Source organism: Mandrillus leucophaeus, unplaced genomic scaffold (genome assembly GCF_000951045.1).
Source record: "Mandrillus leucophaeus isolate KB7577 unplaced genomic scaffold, Mleu.le_1.0 Scaffold159, whole genome shotgun sequence".
In the NCBI taxonomy this organism is placed as follows: domain Eukaryota; kingdom Metazoa; phylum Chordata; class Mammalia; order Primates; family Cercopithecidae; genus Mandrillus; species Mandrillus leucophaeus.
In genome coordinates this window covers 2427100-2437526 of record NW_012101576.1, presented here as the reverse complement: position 1 = coordinate 2437526, position 10427 = coordinate 2427100, and the positions used below count along the sequence as shown (strand labels likewise).

Here is a 10427-nt window from a genome sequence, read left to right as displayed (position 1 = left end):
ACCCTTTAGGTGCTGGGAGCAGTGATTCCGCCTGGGGAACTATATCATCATGATTCTGGCCGCCTGGTCTTTTTCTCTCTCTTTTTTTTTTTGAGATGGAGGCTTGCTATGTCGCCCAGGCTGGAGTGCAGTGGCGCAATCTCAGCTCATTGCAAGTTCCGCCTCCCGGGTTCACACCATTCTTCTGCCTCAGCCTCCCGAGTAGCTGAGACTACACCGGCCACCTGGTCTTTTTACTCACACTCTGACCCAAAGGGAGAGAAGGGCACTGGCTACACAATCAGAGGTTCGGGAAGAACAAGCATGCTAGTTAGAGAAACCAAGCAGTGTCATTTATATGGACTGTACCAGTTTGGTGGTGTCAGGAAAAGGCTGTGACTTCAAGGGTCTGCCATAGACCAGTGCTATGGGATGCCTGGTATGAGGCTCAAGCACAATGGCAGGCTCTCAGCTAGTGCATGGAGCTGCAGCTCTTCCAATCCCCTGCTCAGGGCAGACCCAGAGATGGGACAGGGTTGTTCTCTCAGGTGGAAAGCTCCAGGGACTACAACTAGGTGGGGCTTGGAAGGCCACTGCCGCACCAGCCTCTCCCCGCCCCACCGCCCCCACAACCTTCTTCCCTTTGGCTAGTGTGGTGTTGTGCTTTTGAAACATATTTCGGGCTGAGTGCGATTGCTTGCACCTATAATCCCAGTACTTTGGGAGGTTGAGGTGGGAGGATTGCTCAAGCCCATGAGTTTGAGACCACCCTGGGCAACATAGACCATGTCTCTACTAAAAAAATTAAAAATTAGCCAGGTGTAGTGGTGCACACCTGTAGTCACAGTTATTCTGGGGGCTGAGGTTGGAGGATTGGTTTAACCCAGGAGGTCAAGGCTGCAGTGAGTGTGATCGCACCACTGCACTTCAGGCTGGGTAACAAAGCAAGACCTTGTCTCAAGGAAAAAAAAAATAAACCATATACGTATACATATATATGTGTGTGTGTGTTTGTATACATATATATTTTTTAAATGAACATCTGAGACATGAATATTACAAACGGACTCTTCTATTGGAAAAGTGGAAGGTACCTGGGAGATCCACTCTCATGGCCTTTGTTTCCACAGTGAGCTTACCCTTGCTGAGACACTTATGCTACTAGAGAGCAGTGTTTCTGCACCAGAATCTCCTGGAGGGCTCGTTTAAGTTTAATTGCTGGGCTCCATCCCCAGAATTTCGGAATTGGTATGTCTGAGGTGGGGCCTGAGAAGGCCTGGAATTGCAATTCCAACAAGTTCCCAGGAATGCTGCTGCTCCAGCGGCCGCATCTTGAGAACTACTGTGGTAGAGCCATCCATTTATTCATGCTGTGAATTTAAATTATATAGATAGTTGTCTAGTCTACCATTACTGTAAATATCTTTTCTTGATATGCCTGTCTATGTCTCCTTTGAACAGGTATTTTGATGTTGGACTGCATAAGTTCTTAATCAGGTAAGCCAATAATTTTTATTTTAGGTAACATTGAATAGCATGTCTATTATGAAAGACTGAAACGGAAAATCCTTGTTAAATATCTTGATAAATAATGGCATTTGTATATATATACATGTCAAGAAAACATTGCTAACACTAGTTTTTTTGTGGTTCCCAGAATCACACATGATTAAGCAATTAAAGAAATCAATGTTTAAAGTGGCTTATTTCTGAAGTGATAGTTACGTAAGATCTCAGACAAGTATAATTCCAACTACTAGGCTGCTGGAAAAACTAATTGAAAAATTAGGAGTGCCAGCTTGTATTCAGACATTAAACAACCGCCTTAACCAATTTTCCCTCCACTGAATTTAGTCTTTTTAAGTGGAATCTTTCAGTTGCTTTATAGTTGTGAAGATACAACCTTATTCATAATTGAAAGAGATTACAGATGACAGTTTGTATCCTAGTTTATTGGTGATTTTTACCAGAATTGGCTTATGGGACATATTAATTTCAAATAGCTATTAAATCTAATAGAGGTTAAATGGAAATATACCAGCATTATAGTTTTAAGAATATGCATATTTTGTCTGCTATCAGTTTTGCTGTGTTTTCTAAATGTATTAATATTGAGCATGTATTACTCTAATAATGATAAATAATGATCATTAAAATGCTTGTCAAAACTATTGAGGGAAGCAGAAATGGTTGCTGAAAGACTGCAAGCTAAAGATGACAAGGAAACCAGAAATTATGTAAAGCGATTTGCTTTCTGCAAGTATATATCTCTAAATGCTAGTTAATATTGCCTAATAGCCTGATAATGAACAATCTGTAAACTCAATGTGATTTTTGGGTAAGTGTTATGCTGGTTTCGTTCTCTACAATGCGTGGCCTTCTCCCTACTGGTAAGATGCTCTTTGAGAGGAAGTGTACATAATTGACATCACCGTTAATCCCACCAAAAACCACATTTCCTCTGCACTAGATATGGTGGTGTTCTGAGTAAGGCCATGCAGGCCTTGTCCTCTTTGACCTCTTTTCCAAGGCCTCATCCAAGGCTGCACAGTGAAATCTCCTCGGCTTCCCTCCTACTCAAGGAATATGGATGGTCCTGGCTTTCTCCAGGACCATCCATACTTACTCCACAGATAGTAGAGTGTGAACTGCTATCTTCGACACAGCAAGGGTAAATACATTTTAGCAGTAAGGACAAAGAACCAGCAGTCATGGGAAAGCAGGCATGAACATTCCATATTTGAACTGATCAGAAGAATCTGGATGTATTATTACTTCAGGGAGTAGTTCGAGTTTTTTATTTAATGTCTTTGGTGCTTTGTATAACTCCCATTGTACTGTTCCCTTAATGCCTTGTAGTGGATGCAAGTTTGTACTCTTATTTTTTATAGTAAATTTCTTGAGGTCAGGGATCATGTCTTAGTCACCTATCAATGATTAGATTCAGAAACTTGTATAGGATCAACCTTCAGCAAACATTAGTGCTAGCAGGGAATGAATGAGATGAGACAGAAAGGACAAGAGGGGTGAAGCAGGTTGAAAAGAAGCTGTACAGTCATTTATTCAGCAAATAACTTAAGCTTACCATGTGCCACTTACTTGGATATGCCTGGGAATGCTGTCACTTGCAAAAACAGACATTTGATTTGAAGCTTGCCATGTGCTTATCCCTTGCCAGGCTTGTAGTTGGAGTGAACGGTGGGTCTGCCTCTGCTATCCCTCCTCTTTTTCCTTCTTCTGGGCTCCAACCCTTCCTCCTATGTTGGGTCTGGAGGAAGGAGAGGGAGTGGTCAAGTGGCTCTAACGTGACCGAGGCTGGGATCCCCTTGCTCTGGCAGGAGACCCTTTTGGGCAGGTACTGGAAGATGCTCTAACTGGTCACCTTAACCAGCATTCTGTGAAGCGAGCGCTATTGGGAGAGTAAGGCTTCTCTCTACCCTGCCATGCCATCTTCTGTGTTTCCTTTCCCTCATTCGGGCAGGGGGCAGAGAAAATTAGCAGGTTTCTTGCTTATCCTACTGGGGAATGAGAGGTTAGTTTTGCAGGCATCCCTAGCCTCTGGGAGTAGGTCTCTTCCTCTCCCATCACATGACAGCGCGCCCCACTAAGCAAACAACTTAATGACTCCAAGGAGTCTCTTCTTCTTTCCTCTTTCCAGCTTGGGAGTAAGGGGTAGGGGTGGTAAAGATGGTGGTTGGGAGCAGAGGCAGTTCTCCATCTTGCAGTAATCCCAGAATGGAGTGGATCTCACCTCTTTATTTGCAGCTCTCTTTAGAAAGTGAGTATTTTCAGGCTGGACTTGGTGACTCACACTTGTAATCCCAGCACTTTGGGAGGCCAAGGCAGGTGGATCATGAGGTCAGGAGATCGAGACCATCCTGGATAACACAGTGAAACCCCATCTCTACTAAAAATACAAAAAATTAGCCGGGCACGGTGGCAGGCCCCTCTAGTCCCAGCTACCCGGGAGGCTGAGGCAGGAGAATGGTGTGAACCCAGGAGGTGGAGCTTGCAGTGAGCCAAGATCGCGCCACTAAGCTCTAGCCTAGGTGATAGGGCAAGACTCCGTCTCAGAAAAAAAAAAAAAAGTATTTTTAACCATGTGCAGTGGCTTATGCCTGTAATCCCAGCACTTTGGGAGGCTGAGGTGGGCAAATCACTTGAAGCCAGGAGTTCAAGGCTAGCCTGGGCAATATGAGAAAAAATCCTGCCTCTACTAAAAATACAAAAATTAGCCAGGCGTATTGACACACACCTGTAATCCCAGCTACTTGGGTGGCTGAGTCACGAGGATCACTTGAACCCAGAAGGCCAAAGCTGCAGTGGGCCGAGATGGGCTGCTGCACTCCAGCCTGGGCGACAGAGTGAGACTCTGTCTCAAAAGAAAAAAAAAAAAAAAAGAGGTATTTTCTGCTCCCAGCTTGGGAGGGAAGTCAAACCTGATGGGACCCAGCACCATTTATGACTGGACACCTTAATAAGAACTGTTTCTTTGGGACAATGACCCTGAAGCTAGGTTGAAGAGGGTGGGGGCATGGTGGGGTTAGCAGTGAGGGGATGGCAACAACAGCTCCTTTAAGAAGATAAGCTGTGAAGGGGAGGAAAGAAAGACAGGGCAGCTGGTGGAGAGGGTGGGTGGAGTGGGTATTTTTTTCTTTTTAATGGGATGAACTCTTGTATTTAGCCACCAGAAGGTCTTAAGTGTCCTTTAGACTTAGAGAAAGCAGTTTCATTTAGGTGGAGAGAAGTAGAGCCTGATTGCTAGGGGGAGTGAGTGGCCCCTTAGTAACCTCAGACAGCAATGGCATTTTCTTGTAAATATATCATTAGAGAAAACCTTAGAGGGTTGGAAGAGTGAAAGGGATGGTACTTAAGGAATCCTTCTCACTCTATAATGGCCAAGAGAAGAAAATATACTTCCCTTTGTAAAAGAGCAAATGTGGGAGAAATTGTCATAGGTTTCCTCCTCCCCTCTAAGATTAACTACATTTATTAGCTCCAACAAGCTCTTAATGTGCAGTTTGGTTTGTCAGGCTGTATTGAATACTTAGTGTTTGGCTTAAAAAAAAAAAAAAAAAAAAAAAAAAAAAAAAAAAAAAAAAAAACTACAGCATGCCTGAAATTAATCAGCTGCATCTTTTAAATTGATGGAAGTCATGTCGACTTCTCTGGAATGACGTAAATTTCCACAAAGCCAAGAGCCCTATCTTTGATCTCAGACTAGGCATTTGCAAGGAGGGACATGCTTCCTTTTAAACCTTGAAGTACTCCACTGAGCCATGGGGTCAGGAAGGAGCTGTCACACTTAATGAAATGTGGGCATTTTTGGTATTAGTGTTTTGTGATGACCGTGGGAAAATTCAGTGAGCTCAGTTCTGCATCTTACAGAAATCGTAGACAGAAGCAGCAATCACAACTCACCTAGGAATGGCCTCAGAAGAAGCCTACTGGCTGGAGTTCTTAATGTGACACTGCGTAAGAAAAGCTGACCAACCTGGGGAAAGAGATTACAGAATAAAAATTTCTGTTTCATTATAGATAACAGGGTGGCTTGTTTAAATTTAGCTTAGTTTAGCTTTGGCAAGAAAGTAAATGATTTTTGGTTTGATTCTTGCTGACTGAGGCATGTTTCTTTTTCTTTCTTCTTTTATCTTTGAATAGATATGGGATTTTGCCATGTTTCCCAGACTGATCTTGAACTCCGTGAGCTCAAGCGATCCTCCCGCCTTGGCCTCCCACAGTGCTGGGATTACAGGCGTGAGCTACTGCACCTGGCCAGCATTTTCCATCTTACTCAGAATTGCAGCCAGCACTGTCTCTTTTAAGACAAAGGTGTACCTGTGGTCTCACTTATATGTGGAATCTAAAAAAATTGAACTCATAGAAACAGTAGAATGGTAGCTACCAAGGTCTGGGAGTGGGGAATGAAGAAATGTCAAGGAATACAAAATTTCAGTTAGACAGAAAAAGGAAGTTCAAGAGCTCTATTGTATAATAGGGTGACAATAGCTAATAATGATGTATTCTTGAAAATTGCTAAGAGAGGAGATTTTAGGCTTTCTCACCACAAAAAAGATAAGTATATGAAGAAATGCATGTGTTAATTAGCTTGATTTGTCCGTTTCACAATATAAACGTATTTCAAAACATGTTGTACACCATAAACATATACAATTTTTGTCAGCTAAAAAATAATATTTTAAAAAAGATGAATGATACTTGTTTTGTTCCGTCCCCCACCTCTGACTGCTCCTGTCTGACCACCTCAGGTGGGGCAGTAGTTTTCAGTGGAGCAGGATAACATCATGACTTAAAAAAAAAAAAATTGACACATTGTGTTTGTATTTATGGGCTACAATTTGATGTTTTGATATATATATATGTTGTATAATGATCAAATCGGGGTAGTTAGCATATCTGTCATCTTATGCATTTGTCATTTGTGGTGAGAACATGCTGTATTTGGTATTATACAATAACTATTTGATATAATATATAATACCTTACTATTAACCATTGTCACTCTATTGTGCAATTGAACACCAGAACTTACTCTTCCTATCTAATTGAAACTTTGTACCCCTTGACCAGTCTTTCCCTATCCTCCCCTCTCTACCCCATCTATGGTAATCATTGTTTTATTCTCTGCTACTGTGTTATTAATTTTTTTAAGATTCCACATGTCAGTGAAATCATGTAGTATTTGCCTATGTCTGGATCTTTTCAGTTAACATGATATCCTCCAGATCCATCCGTGTTGTCACAGATAACAGGATTTCTTTCTTTTTTATGGTTGCATAGTATTCCATTGTGTTGCCAAAATCAAATAAAATATAGAGATGAATCTCTAAATTTAAAACATTTTATTTGGCCCCAGGCACAGTGGCTCATGCCTGTAATCCCAGCACTTTGCGAGGCCATTTGCGAGGCCAAAGCAGGTAGATCACTTGAGGCCAGGAGTTCAAGACCAGCCTGGCCAACATGGCAAAACCCTATCTCTACTGAAAATACAAAAATTAGCTGGGTGTGGTAGCACACACCGATAGTTCCTGCTACTTGGGAGGCTGAGGCACAAGAATCTCTTGAACCTGGGAGGCAGAGGTTGCGGTGAGCTGAGATCATACCACTGCACTCCAGCCCTGGGTGACAGAGCAAGACTGTGTCTCAAAAACAAACATATGAGAAGCAAGAAGTTTCAATTCAGGGCATACATACAGACCAGGTGGCCTTCCATATGTCCAGAGAACAAACAGAAAGTTGGGAGTTGTATTAGACAGAGAAATGTTATGTATTGTTTTGAAAGAAAGCTCATTGGCACTAGAGAGGCTTTTGAGAGATGGTAAGCTCTGATTGGTGACTGATGATGGTAAATAAAACCAGTGTTAGAGTCTCGGGAGGTCATTTCAGCAGCTATTAGGTAAAACTGGTCTTAGGGTTACAGCAGGCTGTTTCAGCACCTAAGCTTGTGGAACATTTAACTCTTGGAGCAGGTGCTATGTGTCCCAAGTGCTTTTCTTCCCTGGCCCCTCAACTCTGATTTAGTTGGGCATGACAAGAGTGATCCAGTTTGTATAATTAACTTTCACAGTGTGTATATGCCACATTTTCTCTATCTGTGCATCTGTTGTTGGACACTTGAGTTGATTCCATCTCTTGGCTATTATCAATAGTGCTGCAGTAAACATGGGAGTGCAGATATTTCTTCAATATACTGATGTTCTTTCCTTTGGATGTAGACCCAGTAGTGGGATTGCAGGATCATATGGTAGTTTGGTTCTTAATTTTTTGAGGAACCTCCATACTGTTTTCCAAAGTGGCTGTACTAATTTACATTGCCACCAACAGTGTGTAATATAAAGGGTTTCTTTATCTGTACATCCTTGCCAACACTTTTTTTTTTTTTTTTTTTTTTTTTTTTTTTTTTTTGAGGCAGGGTCTCCCTCTGTCACTCAGGCTGTAGTGCAGTGGCATGATCATGGCTCATTGCAGCCTCAGCCTCTGGACTCAAGCAATCTGCCTGCCTTAGTCTCCAGGTAGCTGGGACTACAGGCATGCACCACCATGTCCAGCAATTTTTTTTTTTTTTTAATGGTAGAGACAGGGTCTTACTGTGTTGACCAGGCTGCCTTTGAACACCTCAGCTCAAGTGATTCTCCTGCTTTGGCCTCCCAAAGTGATGGGATTACAGGTATGAGCCATCACACTTGACCTTTTTTTTTTTTTTTTTTTTTTTTTTTGGTCTTTTTGGTGATAGCTATTCCAACTGGGATGAGGTGGTATCTCATTGTGGTTTTGATTTGCATTTCCCTGATGATAGGTGATGCTGAGTATCTTTTCATATGTCTGTTGGCCATTTGTGTATCTTCTTTTAAGAAATGTCTATTAAGATCTTCAGCTCATTTTAAAACACTTTGTTGTTTTGTTTTTTGTTTTTTTGAGACAGAGTCTCACTCTGTCGCCCAGACTGGAGTGCAATGGCATGATCTCGGCTCACTGCAACTTCGCCTCCCGGGTTCAAGCGATTCTCCTGCCTCAGCCTCCTGAGTAGCTGGGATTACAGGCGTCCACCACCGTGCCTGGCTAATTTTTTATATTTTTAGTAGAGACAGGGTTTCACTATGTTGGCCAGGCTTGTCTGGAACTCCTGACCTCATGATCCACCCACCTCGGCCTCCCAAAGTGCTGGGATTACAGATGTAAGCCACTGAACCTGACCTAGTCTGTCTTTTTAATTGGGGAATTTGATCCATTGACATTCAAGATTATTATTGATAAGCAAGGACTTACTCCTGCCATTTTGCTAATTGTTTTTTGGTGGTTTTGTAGATCTTTCTTTCCTTTTTTCCTCTCTTGTATTTTTCCCCTCTGGTTTGGTGGTTTTCTGTGTTGCGAAGCTTTTTTTCTTTTCTTTCTTTTCTTTTTTTTTTTTTTTTAATCTTATTTGTGTATCTGCTGTAATTTCTTTCTTTGTGGTTACTATGGGATTAACATAAAGAATGCTGTAGTTATAATAGACTAACTTCTTAAAGCTGATAACTTAACTTTGGACATATGACTTTTAAAAGAGGACCCAATGCTATCCTTCTCCCAGTGTCTCTGAAACATTAAATTTGTCAATTGATAATTTTTCGTTACTCTTTAACTTACAGATTTAAAATCAGAAAAGTGTTCACCTGAATTTTTTTCTATGTTATTTACATGTATCTTTTAATTAATTTCAAATACATATTTCAAATAAGAATCTAGCTTTTAAAAAAATAGCAAGATAAATTTTATCATCACTTTTCGTATTTACTCCAGAGACCATGTGTGAGTTCATCAGAGCCACTACTTCTGTCCTAAGGAGAAGGTCTTGATACCCTCTCAGGACTAGTGGAAATGCAAAGTATGGAAATAATTCCACTGATACTTCTTAGGCAAATAGAACAAGGCAGTGAACCTCTGGCATGGCCCTGAAGCTATTTGAGAAGATCTCTGGAGATCTTAATATAGTCCTTAATAGAGTCCTTAGAAGATAAATTTTTCCACAAATAAATAGATTTTGCATATTAGAATGGTGTTCAATATAGTGTATATTCAGTTCATACAAAGACCAACATTTATATGAAATACATGTGCCCTTTTGAAGCATGATTTTGTTCTGATGAAAGAGAAGGTAGAAGAGGACAACTATTCACTTGTAGTGTCTTTTGTTCTTCTGGAGGTTGGTGCAGGTTTTCCATGAAGTCTGGAGTATCTTTGAATGGCCAGAAGGGCAACCAATTTCAGCAATATGGGAGTTGGTGGCTTACTGAATTCTGAAATGATTATAAATGATATTACCTGCTTCTGGCTTTTTCCTTGTTGATACCCCATACCTGACCCTTTCATAAAATTAGCCCTACAACAGAACAGAATTATTATTTGGGCTAAAAATCATTGGCATTTTGAATTTTATGAATCACAGGGTAATTTTTAACTTTCTTTATCTCGGATACCACAAGTCTATCACTACATTTGCTGTAGTTAATTGTAGCATTCCTGGTATTGATGAAGAAGTCTGGTCACCATCATCTGAAGTGTTTCCTGGATTGTGTGATGTCTGAAACGTTCAAAAAATCTGCCTTGCGTCTTTAAGAAGCGAGGTGGTCAAATGAAGGATTAATTGAGGCTTATGCACTCCCTCTGAGAAGGAAGAGAGCTGAAGATGAGCCACTCTCTTTTTGGTGTCCCCTTAGGACTGTTTAGACCTATTTGGGCTCTGAGCTGCCCTGGAAACAGAAAGAGAGAGGCACACATTTGATCCTGGAAGTAGGATGGTAATGGGAAGTTAATTAGCATCTGTATTCAGTTTAGCAGTTTAGAACCAGCTAAACCACATGCATGTTCTGTGTCTACCAGGAAAGAAAGATGAAGTCATTGTGTGTGTGTGTGTGTGTGTGTGTGTGTGTGTGTGTGTGTGTGTGTGT

General features: G+C 41.2%; 1 protein-coding gene across 8 annotated transcripts in view; it reads left to right on the top strand.

The window, feature by feature from the left end:
- The window catches only part of HHAT (hedgehog acyltransferase), a 382998-nt gene that overhangs the window by 200858 nt on the left and 171713 nt on the right, over positions 1-10427 (top strand). For all 8 annotated transcript variants that reach the window (XM_011975810.1, XM_011975804.1, XM_011975809.1 and 5 more), the window contains one exon: positions 1441-1476. In XM_011975810.1, coding sequence (XP_011831200.1) covers positions 1441-1476 — 36 coding nt within the window. The remainder of the gene's footprint in view (positions 1-1440; positions 1477-10427) is intronic.